The 21,366-nt window shown below is 42.2% G+C and overlaps 1 protein-coding gene across 1 annotated transcript in view; it reads left to right on the top strand.

The window, feature by feature from the left end:
* Window positions 1-21,366, top strand: part of LOC308276119 (lipoyl synthase, mitochondrial-like) — a gene marked incomplete at both ends in the record, with an annotated part of 156,624 nt that overhangs the window by 6,072 nt on the left and 129,186 nt on the right. Inside the window, 1 exon segment of the mRNA XM_080714707.1 lies at window positions 10,491-10,723. Coding sequence (XP_080570833.1) covers window positions 10,491-10,723 — 233 coding nt within the window.

The raw sequence follows: 21,366 nt of genomic DNA, 5'->3' as shown, positions 1-21,366 counted from the left end.
TTTATTTGTGTAGGATTTGTATTTACAGGAAAACACTGGGCAATTTAACACATATGTTTGCATTAATAGTCAATTAGAATATTATGTAGTTAAAGTACCAATTTTCTCCGTATCAGCAGAATCTGGAATCAATATCTGCCACAAAATCTGACACTTTGTATCATCAGACTTTATTTTTTGATGATGATGATGATGATGATGATGATGATGATGATGATGATTTGTGTTTTGGGGATTGAACCCAGAGGCATTTGACCTCCACGCTATACCCCCTGCCCTATTTTGTATTCTTTACTTTGAAACAGGGTCTAAGTTGCAGAGGGCCTCACTAAGTAGTGGAGGCTGTCCATGAACTGCGATCCTCTTGTTTCAGCCTCCCAAATGCTGGGAATACAAGGGTGTGCCACCACACCCCACTTCTCCTTTGATTTTTACTCTATTGATGTCTATTTATAGATATTTCATTGTGCTATAATTTGCATTTTTTCCATGGTTCTAATTATATTTATTCCATTTGTACAGGGCATAGAGTTGCATGCCTGTCATCCCATTAATAAGGATCTGAGACAGGAAGAAGACAGGTTTGAGGTCAGATTTGGTAACTTATTGAGACCCTTAGCAACTTAATGAGACCCTGTTTCAACTGTAACTCCACTGTAACTCTTTCAACTGTAACTCAGATAAAATGCCCCTAGTGCCACAAAGAAAAAAATGTCATCTTTTGTAAAGTGCTATTTAGAAACTTGCCTAAACTATTTTATTGTCTTTTCTGATTTAAAGCAAAAAAAATGAGTAGAAATATATTATAATAATATATTATATTACAAACATAATAATAAATATTGCAATTGCCTTTTCTAATGTAAAGAAAACATGCTGAAATATAATACTAGGCAAAATATTATCAAACAAATATCAATGTACAAAATACACAAAATACCATTTATTTTCTTAGTAAAAAAATAACATTTATTCAAATCTGGATAATTAATGAGAATAAAATATTTCATCATATGACAAACATTTTCAATAAACTCTAATTTTATCTGCTAATTAATATTAGTAACCCAATAAAAGTAAATTCCATAAACTGTACAAGATATATTTTCTATAAAAAGCCAAAATCTCCACTATCACACTCATTTTGCAGATAGCTGTATGCACACTGACTGAAAATCACTTGAAAGTGTTTATTATTTTTAAATAATAATATTGTTTACAAATTTATTGTATGCCTCTAAATCTATAAATACTTGTACTAATAAGTAATTTAAAAACATTCTTTGCTCTCCAAATATTAGTTGTATATCTGTTAAGAGAAAGTAATTTAATAGAAATCATTCTTACTTGCAATAAATATCTGCAACTAAAATGTAACAGAATAACATAATCAATTGTATAAAATTTATTTGTAACATAGAAAAATATTTAATTATATACTTACAAAATATACATTACTTATACTTAGTATTCTAATTCTCCCAATTTTTTCTATATACATAAATAATCTGCAATAATATTCTCAAAAGATTTTGAGAAAAATTTGATTAAAGAACAGAATGTTGAAGAACAAAATGTCAAGAAAATTTTTGGACTTACGGGAAGATGGTGACTGAGAAAAGCAACATTTACAAGCCCTGCTAACAATCGATCTCTATTGCCACAAAATTAGTGCTTTTCATAGCCAGAAAACACCATCATCAGAGAAATAAAATCTGTAAATACAAGGAACAGAGAAAAATAAGGCTCGAAGAACAACCAGAGACAAGAAAAGAAACCAGCCCACGTTGCAACAGCGGCAGAGCTGTGCTGATACCACCTTGCCTCACAGCAACAAGTTCCAGAGAAGAAAGGGACTCAGAACAGAGCTCAAAACCAGAAAAGAAATACGCCAGCCTCACGGCCAAGGGCACAGCAGCAGTACCATATTGCCAGTAGCAGCAGTGAGTCCGCTGTGCCCACGAGTTCTCCAGATAAGCCCATTCAACAACCTACTAGCCCACCAGGCTCCAGAGAAGAAAGGTAAACAAGGTGCTGAAGTGAGCAGCTGCAGATCATTTTGGTATAATTCAGCAATTTTTTCAGCAAAAAAATGTCTAAAACTCCCATTGGCCAAGCTCATCACACTCTCCAGGGACTCAGAACAGAGCTCAAAACCAGAAAAGAAATGTGCCAGCCTCACGCCTGCCGAGGGTGTGGCAGCAGCGCCATATTGCCAGAGGCAGCAGCAAGTTACCACGCTGACAGTTCCAGATCAGCACACTCAATACTGTAAGTAAAATTGTGGCCCCTAGAGGAGAAATCCCAGTACTGCACACCCAGGGACTTGTGTAGCCTGAAGAATCTCTCTGGGTCTGAGATTTTGCAGTCCAAACAAGTGAAGGAGTAGTTTCCACAGTGAAGGAAACCTAGTCGCAGCTCCCTGTGGGAGAATACCCAGCCTGGCACCCACATGGTCTCAAGCAGGCTCGATTGACTCCCTGGGTCTGAGACTTTGGGATACAAACCAGTAAAGGAGTAGTGGTGACTGAGATAGCACATACTTGAGATCCAGAGCACCTTAAGTAAAGTCATAGTGACCCAGGGAAGAACCCAGAGAAGACACAAACTTCTGAAATCATGGGAAAGAGGAATAACAATGGAGCAATGAATGTCCACAACTCTACAACATCAGAACCTGATAAAGAAATTCAGAGATCTCCAGAAGATCAAATCAGGAATATAACTGTAGAAATAATACAGGACCTTTGAAAAAAATTTAGAGAGTTTAAAAGAAATAAAGACGTAATCATTGAAGTAAAGGCCTCAATTCAAAGTATAAATAACTGATTGGACCACATGGAGAATAGAATCTTACTCCTAGAAGATGATTACTCCAAAAATGAACACATAGATTATAATTTAGAAAAAAATCCAACAGCAAGAATTTGATATTGAAGAAATAAGGGCCCATTTTAAGAGAGCTAACCTAAGAATAATCAGAATAGAGGAGGAGAGAGAAGGTGAAACCAAAGGGATCAATAATCTCTTCAAGGAAGTAATAGCAGAAAATTTTCCAAACATAGGGCAAGAAGTCAATACACAGGTCCAGGAAACTTATAGAACTCCCTTTAGACAGGAACAGAGAAGAGGTTCCCCATTCCACATAATTGTCAAAATGACCAAAGTGGAAGCCAAGCAGATAATCTTAAATACAACAAAAACAAAAGGCCAAGTGACATTGAGAGGAAAACCAATTAAAATTACTTCAGATTTTCCAAACCAAGTCATGAAAGCCAGAAGGGCTTGGAGTAACATATTCCAAACTCTGAAAGAAAACAACTTCCAGCTAAAAATTTTCTACCAAGAAAAACTATCAATAAAATTAGATGGCAAAATAAGAAGCTTCCATGACAAACAGACACTTAAAGAATTTATGTCTTCAAAACCAGCTCTAGAGAAAATACACAAAGAGATTAACTACAAAGAAGAAATAGGTAATATATGCTAGAACTAAAGAAAGAAATTTTTCCATCCAGCAGACAACTGAGCAAAGAAGAATAAATAGTATTTCAAACAGAAATAAAATCTTAACATGTTAGGAATTAAAATTTATCTCTCAATAATCACACTATATGTAAGTGACATCAAGTCCCCAATAAAAAAGACATAACATGACCAAAATGGATTAAAAACAAGAATCCATCCATTTGCTGCTTACAAGAAACACACCTTACAAGTAAAGATAGGAACAAACTCAAGGTAAAGGGCTGGAGCAGCCAGGCGTGGTGGCGCATGCTTGTAATCCCTGTGCTTGGGAGGCAGAGACAGGAGAATTGTGCAGTTTCGAAGCCAGTTGCATGTGCTGGCTTTGGAGACCCTGTTTCCAAATAAAAATGTAAAAATAGGTCTGGGAGTGTAGCCCAGAGATAGAAAGGCTTCCAGGAACCCCAGTACCACCAAAAATAAAAAATAAATAATAAAATAAATAACAAATAAAGGACTGGAGAAAGGTAATCCATGCTAACAGATCTCGAAGGCAAGCAGGAGTAGCAAATATGATATCAGACAAGTTGGACTTCAAACTCATAGAAGAGATAAAGAAGGTCATATTTTTCTGGTAAAAGGAATAATCCAGCAAGAGGAAATAACAATAATCAACATTTATGCCCCAAACGTAGGTGCAGCTACTCTCATAAAACAACCTCTTTGTGACATGAAGTCACATACAAATCCCATTACAATAATACTGGGAGACTTCAACACACCTCTCACAACAATTGACTGATCTTCCAGACAAAAGGTCAGTAAAGATGCCTCAGAACTATAGAACACCAGTAAATAAATGAATTTGTTGGACACATATAGAATATTTCACCCAACTACAGCAGAGTTTAAATTTTACTCAGCTGCTCAGGGAACCTTCTCCAAAATAAATCACATCCTGGAACACAAAATTGGCACTAGAAAATTAAAAATATGTTACATCCTTCCCTGCGTCATTTCAGACCATAATGGAATGAAACAAGAAATCAACTATAAGAAGACCTAGAGAAACAATATAAACATGTGGAGACTGAACACCACACTTCTGAATGAAGAATGGGTCACAGAAGATATATGAGGTGAAATAAAGAAATTTCTAGAAACAAATGAAAATAAAGATACAACATATCAAAACCTCTGGGACACTTTGAAGGTAATATTAAGAGGAAAATTTATAGTACTGTGTGCTCTCATAAGAAAAACAGAAAATCTTCAAATAAATAACCTAATGACACACCACAAAGCCCTTGTAAAGCAGGAATAATCGAACCCGAAAGCCAGTAGAAGACAGGAAATTATTAAAATTAGAGCAGAAATTAAGAAAATAGAGAATAAAAAATTACAGAAAATCAACAAAACCAAAAGCTGGTTTCTTGGAAAAATTAACAAGATAGATAAACTACTAGCTAACATAACTTACAAAAAAAGAATCAATCCAAATTATGAAGATAAGAGATGAAATAGGAGACATTACTACTGACATTGTAGAAATCCAGAAGATTATCAGAAACTACTTTGAAAAACTATACTCCAACAAAATGGAAAATCTCGAGGAAATTGCCAACTTTCTAGATAAACACAACCTTCTTAGACTGAGTCAAGAAGATATAAAGCTGGGCGTGGTGGTGCACGCTTGTAAATCCCCGCGTTTGGGAGGTGGAGACAGGAAGATCGCGCAGGTTCAAAGCCAGCCTCACTGGTTTAAGAGACCCTGTTTCCAAATAAAAAATATAAAATAAGTCTGAGAGTGTAGCCCAGAAGTAGAAGGGTTTCCAGAAACCCCAGTACCACCAAAAAAAAAAAAAAGAGAAGAAGATATAGAACACTTAAACCATCCAATAAGAATCAAAGAGATTGAAACAGCAATAAAGAGATTACCATCAAAGAAACACCCAGGAACAGATGTTTTTCCAAGTGAATTCTATAAAACCTTTATAGAAGAGCTAACCCCAATACTCCTCAAACTATTTTGTAAAATAGAAAAAAAGGGACTCTCACAAATTCATTCTGTGAAGCCAATATCACACTAATACCCTGTCACAAGCCAACTCAGTCCACTTGGGGCGCGAGTTTGCTCGCGGTCGAGAGTCTCAGTAAAGATGGGGAAGGATAAGGTGACGTACTACAGATTCTTATCTGTAGCGGTTCTTTCCTAGGAAAATAATCCTATGATCGGCGCTTTTGAAAAAGAACCTGACATGGATCAATGCTTCTTGTGCAATCGAACACTTTATTTTGGATACAAGATTTTTTATATATTCCCCTCTCCCAGTGAATTTCTAGTAAAAAAAATGTGCAAAACACCCAAGGTACAAAGCCAGCCTCACTGGTTTAAGAGACCCTGTTTCTAAATAAAAAATATAAAATAGGTCTGGGAATGTAGCCTGGAAGTAGAAGGGTTTCCAGAAACCCCAGTACCACCAAAAAAAAAAAAAAAAGAAGATATAGAACACTTAAACCATCCAATAAGAATCAAAGAGATTGAAACAGCAATAAAGAGATTACCATCAAAGAAACACCCAGGAACAGATCTGGTACATGCAGATTATCAACCCTGAACAAGACAAAAGTAAGGCCTGGGATATCCCAGGTCTTTGTGATTGAGATCAGTCCCATTATCTCAGGTGGGCCTTGTGCTCAGGAGCCCAGCCCCCTTTGGCCTTGCAGCTGCAGAGGCTTCTATTTGGCTCAAATAGAATCACTTGAAGAGTGATTCCCAAAATCACTTGAAGAGTCCAGTTTGTTTTAAGAGTTTTCTTTAACCCTTTCGGAGCTCCCATTCCTAGGGCTTAGTCCAATGTCCTCCTTTATCTAAAATGGGGGACGAAGTCCGAAATTCCAGCTTTCATATAGTTATCATAAGGAAAATCTGTGTTCCTTTATGATGATTTAGGAAATTTCGATGAATGTCTGCTGGATTTTGTCTGCAGTACTATCCGCTGTCTGAAAACTTGAACAAACTCATGACACAGTTTAGCAGGTAAACACCAAGAAATAACACGAAGTCTTTACATTTAGTTGTCAGATATATTTCTCTAGCAGCTGAGCATTTTTCCTCTTTTAATAATCCATATTCCTATCACTAACCCTCTGCAACTTTCTTTTCTTTTCTGATTACCCTAATTCTCTCTTTCCCATTCGGGCCAATCTTAGGATAAGCTCTTCTTCATACAAAATACTTTATTATTCTCACCATATTTTCTTTCTTTCTTTCATCTTTACACATCTATTTTATCTGTCTTTTGTTTTGACATAGCTATTTTTAACCAGATGGTGTCGCTATAAGTCCAGGCATCACTATTACTAGGTGCAAAAGCCAAGATTTATTGAAGGTCAAAGATAAAGGTGGAGTCCTGCATTTGCAATTACTGACTAAAATGCTGCCACTGCCTCTAACTGGTTTTACAGGAGAGTATATTTTTCACGGACTGTTTCTCTCACACTCCTGATCTTTTTTCCACCGGAGCAATTTGTTTGGAGAGTTAAAAGAATCATTACCAAAAGGATAGTAGTTATGAAAGAATATCTAAGAGTGGAGGAGTTTTTTGGCCAGAGACGATGCCCTCTCTCGGGGCTAATCGCCGATGACTACATGGATTCTCACACATGTAGATGCCGAGATGGAGTGGGCAGCAAAGTCTTGGCAATACCCAAACTAAATAAAGACAGTTCAAGGAAGGAAAACTACAGGCCTATATCTCTGATGAACTTGGATGCAAAACTATTAAACAAAATACTAGCAACACGCATTCAAAATCACATCAAGAAAATCATACACCATGACCAGGTAGGGTTCATCCCAGGGATGTAAGGCTGGTTCAGCATATGAAAATTAATCCATGTAATCACCATATAAACAGAACCAAGGACAAAAATCACATGATCATTTCAATAGATGCTGAAAAAGCATTTGATAAACTCCAACATCCATTTATGATAAAAACACAGCAGAGAAATGGAAAAGAAAGAACATATCTCTACATCATAAAGGCAATCTTCAGTAAGTCTACTGCCAACATCATATCAAATGGGGGAAAACTTCAAGAATTATCCCTAGAAACAGGAATGAGACAATGATATCCATTATCACCACTTCTCTTCAATATAGTACTAGAGAATCTAGCCACAACAATAAGGCAAGAAAAGAAAATTAAAGGAGTACAAATAGGAAAAGAAGAACTAAAACTTTCACTATTTGCATATGACATGATACTATATTTTGAAAACCCAACAAACTCAACCAAAAGACTTATAGAACTGATCAACAAATTCAGAAATGTGTCTGGATACAAAATCAATCTTAAAAATTCAGAAGCTTTCCTGTACGCCAACAATAAAGCCACTGAAAAAGAAATTCAGAAAACACTTCCATTCAGGATATCCCACAAAAAATAATATTTAGTAATATACTTAACCAAGGAGGTAAAAGATCTCTAAAAAGATAATTATAAAACATTGAAAAAAGAAATTGAAGAAGATCTTAGAAGATGGAAAGATATTCCATGTTCATGGATTGGCAGAATATATATATCATTAAAATGGCCATCCTTCCAAAAATGATCTACAGATTCAACGCAATGCCCATTAAACTACCAAGATCATTCCTCACAGACAGAAAAATCAGTCCTTAAATTTATTTGGAATATCAAAAAGCCCAGAATAGCCAAAGTAGATCTCAGCAACAAAAATCATGCAGGAGAAATTATAATACCTGACTTTAAACTAAACTACAAAGCCATTGTAATAAAAACAGAATGGTACTGGCACAAAAACAGATACACAGACCAATGGAGCAGAATAGAAGACTCAGACACAAGTCCACACACTTTCAGCCAACTGATTTTTGACAAAGGGGCCAAAAACATACACTTGAAAAAAGATGTCCTGTTCAACAAATGGTGTTGGCCTAACTGGTTAACCGTATTCAGAAAATAGGAAATGAATCCCAATTACTCGCCCTGCACAGCAGTCAATTTGAGTTGGATCAAAGACTTGAAAATTAAACCAGAGACCTTGGAGCTCCTTGAAGAGGGCATAGGTCCAACACTGCAACACATAGGCACAGATAAACATTTCTCAACAAGACCCCAAAGGCACAACAAATTAAAAGAGGAATCACCACATGGGATTGCATAAAACTGAAGAGCTTCTGTTCAGCAAAGTAAGCTGTCAAGAACCTAAACCAAGAGCCAACAGAATGGGAGAAGATTTTTGCCACCTACCCCTCTGATACAGGACTATTATCTAGAATATACAGAGAACTCAAAAAACTCAACACTAAAAAAACAAATCATCCAATAACAAAATGGGCAAGTGTACTAGACACTTTACAAAAGAAGAAATTCAAAATGCGAATAAATGCATGAAAAGATGTTCAACATCATTGTCAATCAGAAAACTGAAAATCATAACTACCCTGAGATTTCACCTAACTCCAACTAGAATGGCAATAATTCAAAATAAAAACAATAGATGCTGGTGAGGATGTGGAGAGGTGGGAACTCTAGGACATTGTTGGTGGGATTGCAAATTAGTGCAACCACTATGGAAAACAGTATGGAGAATTCTCAGAAGAATGGGAACAAATCTACCATTTGATCCAGCAATACCACTTCTGGGTATCTACCCCAAAGAAAGAAAACTAAACTACCAGACTAATGCATGTGTATCTATGTTCATAGCTGCACAATTCACCATAGTCAAACTATGGAATCAGCCAAGATGTCCATCAACAGATGAATGGATTACAAAACTCTGAAATATCTACAAAATGGAATTTTACTCAGCAATTAAAAAATTCAATTATATCATTTTCAGGGAAATAGATGGAACTGGAGGACATTATGCTAAGTGAGATCAGTCACAAAAAAAAAAAAAGAAATCAGATGCTTTCCTTAATATGTAAAAGCTAAGGAGATATGTGTCATAGGAGAAACTCTAAATGAAAATGGAAATCCTATAGAGGATCAAACAAGACAACCTAAATAAGGGGATAGGAGGGAAGAAGAAGGAAATTCTCTAAAACACACAAAGTACTTAAACATATCAAATTCAACCACTAAGCCAAGCAATGGAAGGAGGGATTGGGAGGGAATTGGGTGGGAATTGGGTAGTGGTTAAAATGGTGATGCATGCATGTACGTACACACAAGAATTTTACCCCAATAGGATGAATGAATATAATGCACCAATAAACAAATTTTAAAAAATAACATTTTTAATTTTTATGTTTTCAAAGTTACCATTAATTTAAAATAATAAATATTTATTTTGTTAAAAAATTTACACCATCAATAATATATTCAGTAGTGACTAGTGTATAAAACAGAATCAGTAATAGATGAATAATAACAAATAATCATGGATTCAAAATGGCGACTGAGGGACACAGCACTTCTCAGTAGCTGAAACAAATAAAATTCAACTACTTAGAAGGCAGAGTCTTAATCAACAAAATAAATACATCCCAGGAACCAAAACAGATCCAGGTATCTCAGCGGAAACCCTGAACTCTAAGAAGAAGAACAAAGATCGGGCATCAGACCTGCTGCATATACAACCAGGCAGCCCGCCAGCATCAGCGCGGAGTGCACGGGCTGCCTGCCCAAACTGCATCCCCTAGTCCTAACTGATACCACCGCTGCGAAATAGCCAGAGACTGAAAACGGTCATAGAGTCTCATCTTAAGCAGTGAGCGGCACCCACGACAGACTCCTGTGCACCCAACAAAGACTGGACGACTCCCATGGATGCCGAGACCAAGGAAGCCAGGTACCTGAGTGCATCCAGGGAAGCTGCGGGTTCTACTATACACCCCAGGTCCAGCACTGGCCCTGGGCATCTGTCCCATGCCACAGAACCCAGCACTGTCCTCGTGCACCCTGTCTGCGCTCCAGGATTCCCACAAGTTGCCTGAGCCTGCACCCCCCCAGCCCCTAAACTTGGCGCTCACCTTGTGCGCCTAGTCCCCGCACCCTGCTGGAGCCCGGCGGCTGGAGCCCGGGCATTTACCTTGCTGGTGGCCTGCTTCCCAGGTGGCTAAAGCTCTGTGCACCCATGTGATCTCCTCGGGCCCCCAGCTTATACACTCCACTGGAGGCAGAGACCATTGCTGGATACTGCACAGCTCCTGTGCCCCCGGACCTGTGTGCGCCTATACCACATCCCTGGCCCACCTCCAGGAGTTTCTGCCTGCCTGGTAGGCTGAGACTCAGCTCTAGTCTAGAGCACAGCCCAGTACACCCTGGTGGAACCTAGCAGCAGGCACTAGGCATCTGCACCCACTTAAAATGGGGCCAAGTAATAGCAGTACACCCAACCTGCACTCTCAGATCTGGCAATGCTCTGGCAGTAAGTGTGTATGTCCAGGGACCAGCAACCCTTTGCCCAGGGTACATCTTGGGACCACACTGACTAGGCCAGTTAGAATTTCTAACGACACAGGAAAATTCATCGAGACACAATATCTGCACAGGACCTCAGGGGGAGGTTCCAAATCTACTTTGGACACCCTCCACCCCTGCTGTAGGGAAGCACAGGACTGAATCTAGGGTAGTGAGTGCAGAGGTGATGACCACAGGTTGGAATTACACAGAACCTGGGGATTGTACAGAATCTATTAACAGTGACACCAGAAATCCTGACACCTAAACCTAAAGCAGTTAAAGAAAAGAGAGGTGTCCAAACACCCAGAGAGTGTGACATAAGAAGATGAAAATAGAGTACAAAGAAAATTAAGAGATATTGGAGTATATTCTAAAAGCTACCAAAGCAATCAAACACTCAAATATTATATGGACCTAACCACATATTCATAAATAAGTAAGACTGTTTTTTTTCTTTTACTGCTGATGTTTTGTTTTCTTTTGTTTTTATATTCTTTTGTTTTGTTTTGGTTGTTGCTGTTTTATTTTCCCCCAATTCTTCTGTTATTTCTACTTGTTGTTTCTTTATATATATTTGATAGTTTGCTCTGTTTTCTGGTTTCACACAGCCACTAGTTCCTTTATTTTATTCTTATCCTTTTTTCCTCTTTTTTCCTCTTTCTTTTCTTTTCTCTTTTTCCTCTTTTAGTTTGTTTTTTATTTTCCTTTTCTTTGATTACATAATAGTCTTGGTATCTTGTGTTGCTATTTTTTATGTTTGTTTGCTCCTTCCCTCACCCCTCTTACAAACTTCCCCACACCAACCTATCTATTCTTTTCCCAAAAAACTTTTCCTCCATGTTTAATACTCAAAGTATTTCATATCTCCATACTTACTGTACTAACTACAAGAGTCCTACTAATTAACTCTCATTCTCAGCAAGACATTACCTTATCATACTTAAAGTCTTTCTCAACCTAAACATATCCTCTACCTAATCCAACGCCTTTACCCACACCCCAGCTCCTCCCAAATCACCCACGCTCAACATTGGAAAGGCTCTGCTGACTAGCCAATACCCCTAAACTCCTAATATTAAGATTTGACTAAGCACATTACTCACGAATGATGAGTAGAAATCAGAAAAACAGGACAGAGAACGCTATAAATATGAGAACCAGGAATTATGAAGAGACAGCAGAAATCACGAATACTGACCTACTAGAAATGAAAGAAGGGGAGTTCAGAATCTTGTTGTTCAATATGATGAAAGGATTTAAAACAAGTATACAGGAGGTTAAAGGTGAACTAGAAACACTAAAAAAGAATCAGAAAGAGGTCTGGAATGAAATGAAAGAGGCAATAAGTGAAATGAAGACAGCAATAGAAAGAAATTCTGGAAGATTAGATGAAATGGAAAACAGAATATCAATATAAGAAGACAGTACATCCCAAACTGAAAACACAGTCAGCGATATACAGAAATCTTTACAGCAACAAAACCTAAACATCCAGCAATTATGGGATAATATGAAGCTCCCTAATTTATGGATAATAGGCATTGAGAAAGGGATAGAGGAACAGACCAAGGGCATCTGTAATATCTTCAAGGAAATAATCTCAGAGAATTTTCCAAATATGGAAAGAGACTTGAATCTTCAAGTCCAGGAAGCATACAGAACTCCACTGAGACAGGACCAAAGAAAAACCACTCCACACCACATAATAACCAAATTGACCAGCATAGAGGCCAAGGAAGGAATCTTAAAAGCAGTGAGAACAAAAGGACGGGTGACATATAGAGGCAAAACAATACGAATCACCCCAGACTATACAACCCAGGTCAGGAATGCTAGGAGAGACTGGTACAATGTGATTCAAACCATGGAAGAAAATAATTTCCAACCAAGGCTCATCTATCCAGCAAAACTACTATTCAAGATCAATGGTGAAACCAAAGTCTTTCAGGATAAAAAGAATCTCAAAAAATTCATGAATTCAAAGCCAACACTAGAGAAAATTCTTAAAGAAATAAACCATAAGGAAGAAAAAAGAAGCAGACTTCAGAATCAGAGAAGAGAGGAAGTTAGTAAGTGGGCCATTTAAGTAAAGAAGAAAGATCACACCACCCAAGAGTAGACAGAACACAAAATGGCAGAAAACAAAAATCATATTTCAATAATATCTCTTAATGTCAAAGGACTTAAGTCACCAATCAAAAGACATAGACTGGAAATGTGGATTAGGAAACATAATCCAAATATTTGCTGTCTGCAAGAAACTCACCTCACAGCCAAAGACATTCACAGGCTGAACGTGAAAGGATGGAAAAAGATATACCATGCCACCAGTGACCAAAAAAGAGCAGGAGTAGCAACCCTGATATCCAACAAAACAGACTTTAAACTAAAACACATCAAAAGAGACAAATCAGGGCACTTCCTTTTATTAAAAGGAACAATACACCAAGAAGATATAATGATAGTAAATATTTATGCCCCAAATATGGGTGCAACCACACTTGTAAAACAAACCCTTCTGGACATAAGATCCCAAGTAGACCCAAATACAATAATTCTGGGAGACTTTAATATGCCTCTCACACCACTGGATCGATCTTCAAGGAAACAGATGAGTAAAGACACTTTAGAACTAAAGGAAACCATAAACCAAATGGACCTAATAGAAATTTTCAGAGTATTTCAACCAGGAACTACAGAATACACTTTCTTCTCAACAGCCCATGGAACCTTCTCCAAAATAGATCACATCCTGGGACACAAAGAAAATACCAGTAAATTCAAAAAATGTAATATAATTCCATGCATCTTTTCAGACCACAATGGAATAAAAGTAGAAATCAACAACAGGAAACTCGAAAGGAAGTACTCAAATTCATGGAGAATGAATGATACACTATTGAATGACGAATGGGTAAGAGCAGAAATTAGGGAAGAAATAAAGAAATTTATGGAAACAAATGAAAATAGAGACACAACCTCTCAAAACCTATGGGACACCATGAAGGCAGTACTAAGAGGAAAGTTTATTGCATTGAGTGTCCACATAAAAAGGACAGAGAACCACCAAGTAAAGAACCTAATGACACAACTCAAGGATCTAGAAATTCTGCAACAGTCTATTCCCAAAGCCAGCAGAAGACAAAAATTCATTAAAATTAGAGCATAAATAAATAAAATAGAGAACAAGAAAACAATTCAAAGAATCAATAAAACAAAAAAATGGTTCTTTGAAAAGATTAATAGAATTGATAAACCCCTGGCCAACCTAACCAAAAGAAAAAGAGTATCAACTCAAATTATCAAAATTAGAAATGAAAAAGGAGATATCACCACAGATAGCAAAGAAATTCAAAAGATTATCAGAAACTACTTTAAAAATTTATACTCCAATAGACTTGAAAACCTGGAAGAAATTGATAGATTTCTAAGACCATTTAACTTTCCTACACTCAGCCAAGAGGACATAGCAAGCTTAAACCAACCAATAACAACCAAAGAAATAGAAACAGCAATAAAAATTCTTCCACCAAAGAAGAGCCCAGGCCCAGATGGGTTCCCAGCTGAATTCTACAAATCCTTCAGTGAACAACTAATACCAATACTTCATAACATGTTCCAGGAAATCAAAAGAGATGGAACTCTCCCAAATTCCTTCTATGAGGCCAGTATCACATTAATCCCCAAACCAAATAAACCCACCTCATGAAAGGAAAACTACAGACCAATATCCTTAATGAACATAGATGCAAAAATTCTAAATAAAATACTAGCTATACACATTCAAAACTATATCAAGAGAATAATGCATCATGACCAAGTCTGTTTCATCCCAGAAAAACATGGCTGGGTCAACATACGCAAATCAATACATGTTACTCACCACATAAATAGAACCAAGAACAAAAACCACATCATCATAGCAATAGATGCTGAAAAAGCATTCGACAAAATCCAACACCCATTTATGTTAAAAACACTGAAAAAAATTGGGATAGAAGGAAAGTACTTCAACATCATAAAGGCAATATACTGCAAACCCAAAGCCAACATTATATTGAATGGGGAAAAACTGCAAGAATTTCCGCTACAGTCAGGAACAAGACAAGGATGCCCACTATCACCACTCCTTTTCAATATAGTCCTTGAGACTCTTGCTGCAGCAATCAGACAAGAGAAGGAAATCAAAGGAATCCACATAGGAAGAGAGAAAGTAAAATTATCGTTATTTGCAGATGACATGATCCTTTATCTGGAAGACCCAAAGAACTCAACCAAAAGACTTCTGGAGCTGACTGACAAATTCAGCAAAGTCGCAGGTTACAAAATTAACCTAAAGAAATCAGTGGCCTTTCTTTATGCCAACAACAAATCCACAATGAAAGAAACAAGAACAACAATTCCATTCACTATAACCTCAAAACCAATAAAATACCTAGGAATAAACCTAACCCAAGATGTAAAAGACCTCTACAACAAAAACTATAAAACATTAAAGAAAGAAATAGAAGACCTTGGAAGATGGAAAGATCTCCCGTGCTCATGGATAGGCAGAATAAATATCATCAAAATGGCCATTCTGCCAAAACTGATCTATAGGTTCAATGCAATTCCCATTAAAATACCAGTGACATTCTTCAGAGACCTAGAAAAATCAATCATGAACTTCATATGGAGAAAGAAAAGACCTATAATAGCCAAAGCAATTCTCAATAACAAGAAACATGCAGGAGGCATTACAATCCCAGACTTCAAACTATACTATAGAGCAGTAGTAGTAAAAACAGCATGGTACTGGCACAAAAACAGATATACTGACCAGTGGATTAGAATAGAAGATACAGAAACAAACCCACACATCTTTAGTCAATTAATCTTTGACAAAGGGGCCAAACACATACGCTGGAGAAAAGACAGCCTTTTCAACAAATGGTGCTGGGAGAACTGGCTAACCATTTGTAAAAAGATGAATCTAAACCCCTATAGCTCACCTAACACTGGAATCAACTCAAGATGGATCAAAGACTTAGAAATTAGACCTGAGACTGTGAAGTTAGTAGAGGAGAACATAGGTTCAACAATACAACATATTGGCACAGGCAGTAACTTTCTCAACAAAACCCCCAAAGCTCAGGAAATTAAAGCAAGAATAAACAAGTGGGATAACATCAAACTAAAAAGTTTCTTCTTATCAAAGGAAACTATCAATAACCTAAAGAGGAAGCCTACAAAATGGGAAAGGATCTTTACCAGCCACCATTCTGATAGAGGGCTAATATCCAGAGTATACAAAGAGCTCAAAAGACTCTACACTAGCAAAACAAACAGCCCAATCAAGAAATGGGCAAATGACTCTGGGCCCTGGCCGAACTGCGTGTAGCACGCCAGACCTCTGGAGAAACCAGGCCCAGTAAGATGCTGGGTTCTGGGCGGGGGTCGCGCGCGGGGCACGCCAGCTGGGGCCCGGGTCGCGGGACTCTGGGCTCCGGCCGAACTGCGAGTAGCACGCCAGACCCCTGGAGAAACCGGGCCCAGTAAGATGCTGGGTTCTGGGCGGGGGTCGCGCGCGGGGCACGCCAGCAGGGGCCCGGGTCGCGGGACTCTGGGCCCCAGCCGAACTGCGCGTAGCACGCCAGACTCCTGGAGAAACCGGGCCCAGCAAGAAGCTGGGTTCTGGGCGGGGGTCGCGCGCGGGGCACGCCAGCTGGGGCCCGGGTCGCAGGACTCTGGGTCCCGGCCGAACTGCGCGTAGCACGCCAGACCACTGGAGAAACCTGGCCCAGTAAGATGCTGGGTTCTGGGCAGGGGTCGCGGGGCACGCCAGCTGGGGCCCGGGTCGCGGGACTCTGGGTCCCGGCCGAACTGCGAGTAGCATGCCAGACCCCTGGAGAAACCGGGCCCAGAACAGAAAAAGATAAAGAAAAATATCGGAGAGGAGATAAGAAAGCCGGTATGGATGCCAGGACACTGGAGATGCAGACAAAACTTATCTAAATGCACTGGAACTTATGGAAAAATTCGCCGGGAAAGAGGACTGCTATTTCTCTATATTGCTAAGAATCTCAGACATCACATATAAGGAGAGTTTAGCGGAGACCAAGGAGAAAGGCGGTATTGAAAGAGTTCTCCGCAATGGTGGTGGAGACTTGTATTCAGGAGAAGCAGAAACCGGATCTTACCAACTTTATTTTTTTGGAGAAATTACACCAAATGTCGAATGCTACCATCACGCATGCTTAGGAACACTGGACAACATTCAGAGTGGAAAAAGAGCCTGGGAAGGATTTGAAACGGTGGAGGCAGTGGCAATGCCAGTGGCCAATACTCAGGGGAGGCAGAGATCTGATACATTACAACTGGAACCTTTGAAATAATAACCACAGAGACAGTGATCGGAACCTGCTGAGGAGTTAGGCGGGCACCAGGGCCGGTGGCCAACATAGGAGCTTGCTGTGAGGCAAGGCCACTACTGAGGCCTCCGTGGCCAAGATTGGAACCTGCAGAGGGGTTAGACCGATGCTGGGGCCAGCGAGGCCGGCATTGGAGCCTGCCATGAGGCAAGGCTTGTGCTAGGGCCTCCGAGGTCGGGTACGGAACTTGCTGAGGGTTTAGGCCGATGCTGGGGCCAGCGAGGCCGGCATCGGAGCCTGCCATGAGGCAAGGCTGGTACTGGGGCCTCCGATGCCAGGATATGAGCCTGCCAAGGGGTTAGGCCGGAGCTGGGGCCAGCGAGGCCAGCATCGGAACCTGCAGTGAGGCATGACCAGTGCTGGGGCTTCCAAGGCCGGGATCGGAGCTTGCTGAGGGGTTAGGCCGGTGCTGGGGCCAGTGAGGCTGGCATTGGAGCCTGCCTTGAGGCAAGGCCGGTACTGAGGCCTCGAGGCCAGGATAAGAGCCTGCTGAGGGGTTAGGCTGGTGCTGGGGCCAGCGAGGCCGGCATCGGAGCCTGCCGTGAGGCATGACCAGTGCTAGGGTATCCGAGGGAGGGATAAGAGCCTGCCGAGGGGTTAGGCCGGTGCTGGGGCCAGTGAGGCCTGCATTGGAGCCTGCTGTGAGGCAAGGCCGATACTGGGGCCTCCGAGGCCAGGATAAGAGCCTGCCGAGGGGTTAGGCCGGTGCTGGGGCCAACGAGGCCGGCATCGAAGCCTGCCGTGAGGCATGACCAGTGCTGGGGCCTCCGAGGCCGGGATCGTTGCCTGCCGAGGGGTTAGGCCGGTGCTGGGGCCAGCGAGGCCGCCATCGGAGCCTGTCTTGAGGCATGACCAGTGCTGGGGCCTCCGAGGCCGGGATTGGAGCCTGCCGAGGGGTTAGGCCTGTGCTGGGGCCAGTGAGGCCGGCATCGGAGCCTGCTGTGAGGCAAGGCCGGTACTGGGGCCTCGAGGCCAGGATAAGAGCCTGCTGAGGGGTTAGGACGGTGCTGGGGCCAGTGAGGCCAGCATCGGAGCCTGCTGTGAGGCAAGGCCGGTACTGGGGCCTCCGAGGCCAGGATAAGAGCCTGCCGAGTGGTTAGGCCGGTGCTGGGGCCAACGAGGCCGGCATCGTAGCCTGCCTTGAGGCATGACCAGTGCTGGGGCCTCCGAGGCCGGGATCAGAGCCTGCTGAGGGGTTAGGCCGGTGCTGGGGCCAGCGAGGCCGGCATCGGAGCCTGCCTTGAGGCAAGGCTGTTACTGGGGCCTCCGAGGCCAGGATAAGAGCCTGCCGAGGGGTTAGGCTGGTGCTGGTGCCAGCGAGGCCGGCATTGGAGCCTGCCGTGAGGCATGACCAGTGCTGGGGCCTCCGAGGCCGTGATCGGAGCCTGCTGAGGGGTTATGCCGGTGCTGGGGCCAGTGAGGCCGGCATCGGAGCCTGCCGTGAGGCATGACCAGTGCTGGGGCCTCCGAGGCCGGGATCGGATCCTGCTGAGGGGTTAGGCCGGTGCTGGGGCCAGCGAGGCCGGCATCGGAGCCTGCCGTGAGGCTTGACCAGTGCTGGGGCCTCCAAGGCCGGGAATGGAGCCTGCCGAGGGGTTAGGCCGGTGCTGGGGCCAGTGAGCCTGGCATTGGAGCCTGCCTTGAGGCAAGGCCGGTACTGGGACCTCGAGGCCAGGATAAGAGCCTGCCGAGGGGTTAGGCCGGTGCTGGGGCCAGTGAGCCCGGCATTGGAGCCTGCCTTGAGGCAAGGCCGGTACTGGGACCTCGAGGCCAGGATAAGAGCCTGCTGAGGGGTTAGGCTGGTGCTGGGGCCAGCGAGGCCGGCATCGGAGCCTGCAGTGAGGCATGACCAGTGCTGGGGTCTCCGAGGCCGGGATAAGAGCCTGCCGAGGGGTTAGGCCGGTGCTGGGGCCAGTGAAGCCTGCATCGGAGCCTGCTCTGAGGCAAGGCCGGTACTGGGGCCTCGAGGCCAGGATAATAGCCTGGTGAGGGGTTAGGCCGGTGCTGGGGCCAGCGAGGCCGGCATCGGAGCCTGCCGTGAAGTAAGGCCGATACTGGGGCCTCCTAGGCCAGGATAAGAGCCTGCTGAGGGGTTAGGCCAGTGCTGGAGCCAGTGAGGCCGGCATCGCAGCCTGCCGTGAGCCATGGCCGGTGCTGGGACCTCCGAGGCCAGTATCGGAGCCGGCCGAGGGGTTAGGCTGGTGCTGGGGCCAGCGAGGCCGGCACCGGAGCCTGCCATGAGGCAAGGCTGGTACTGGGGCCTCCGAACCCGGGATTGGAACCTGCCGAGGGGTGAGGCCGATGCTGGGGTCAGCGAGGCCGGCATCGGAGCCTGCCATGAGGCAAGGCCGGTACTGGGGCTTCCGAGGCCAGTATAACAACCTGCCGAAGGTCTAGACCGGTGCTGGGGCCAGCAAGGCCGGCATCGGAGCCTGCCATGAGGCGAGGCCAGCATCGGAGCCTGCTGTGAGACATGGCCAGTGCTGGGGCCTCCTATCCCGGGAACAGAACCCGCCGAGGGGTTAGGCCGGTGCTGGGGCCAGCGAGGCCGGCACCGGAGCCTGCCATGAGGCAAGGCTGGTACTGAGGACTCCGATCCCAGGATTAGAGCCTGCTGAGGGGTGAGGCTGATGCTGGGGCCAGCAAGGCCGGCATTGGAGCCTGCCGTGAGGCAAGGCCACTCCTGCGGCCTCCAAGGCCAGGACCGAAGCCAGCTTAGGGGTTAGACCGGTGCAGGGGCCAGCGAGACTAGACCTGGGGCCTCCCATGAGGCAAGGCTGCTGCTTGAGCCAGCGAGGTCTGGATCAGTCCACTGAGTAGCCAGGCCACTACTGGGACCATCAAGAGTGGGATCAGTACATGCAACGCAGCATGCACAGAGAAATATCACAGAAAATATAAATCAGACGCTTCTCTTAATCAGCAATAACTAGGAGGAAAAGGGCAACAGGAAGAGGTTGAGCTATAGAAAGGGCCCTATAGTGAAGCAACTAATGTGACCAATCAGAGGGTATGTAATACTGGAGGACGGAGCCTCTTTAAAACACAGGAGGTACATAAACAAATGTATCAAAGTAAATCACCAAAGAAGTGTTCGATGGAGGGAGGGGGAGGGAATGGGATGGGGGCTGGACTAGGGCTAATTGGATAATGTGTGCTTGTATATCCTCTCAAGTCTTGTACTCCAATGTGATTGATATATGACTACAATGCACCAATTTAAAAAATAAATTAATAAAAAAATTAAAATGTTAATTTAAAAAAATAAATATCAAGCTATATTACATAAAAAATAAAATAAAATGTATAATCTAAAAAAAAAGAAATGGGCAAATGAACTAAATAGACACTTCACAAAAGAACAGATACAAAGGGCCAATAGATACATGAAAAGATGTTCTTCATCACTGGCCATCAGGGAGATGCAAATCAAAACTACACTGAGATTCCATCTAACCCCAGTCAGAGTAGCAAGCATAAAGAAATCAAACAACAACAAATGCTGGTGAGGATGTGGGAAAAGAGGAACTCTTTTACACTGTTGGTGGGAATGCAAACTAGTTCAGCCACTATGGAGATCTGTGTGGAGATTCCTAAGAAAGCTAGGAATAGATCCATCATACGATCCATTCCTACCTCTCCTGGGTATTTTTCCAAAAGGGTTGAATTCAGAAAAATACAGCAACATATGCATACCTATGTTCATAGCAGCACAATTTGTAATAGCCAAAATATGGAACCAACCCAGATCACCATCAACAGATGAATGGATAGCAAAACTGTGGGAAATACACACAATGGAATTCTATTCAGCCATAAAGAAGAACGAAATTATATCATTTGCAAGAAGATGGAAAGCCCTGGAGAGCATCATGTTAAGTGAGATCAGCCAAGCACAGAAGGAGAAGATACACATGTTTCCTCTAATATGCCCAAACTAGAAAACACAAAGGATACCAGTGGGATTCCAGATATTAGAAGGGAAATACTAGCTAACTTTTAATGGAAAGATATGAGAGGAGAAAGGCCGATCTTGATTAATGAGG

The sequence above is a fragment of the Muscardinus avellanarius genome (assembly GCF_963383645.1).
Source record: "Muscardinus avellanarius genome assembly, chromosome: 17".
Lineage (NCBI taxonomy): Eukaryota > Metazoa > Chordata > Mammalia > Rodentia > Gliridae > Muscardinus > Muscardinus avellanarius.
The sequence above is the reverse complement of the archived record's forward strand: the minus strand, read 5'-3'. Positions and strand labels throughout refer to the sequence as shown.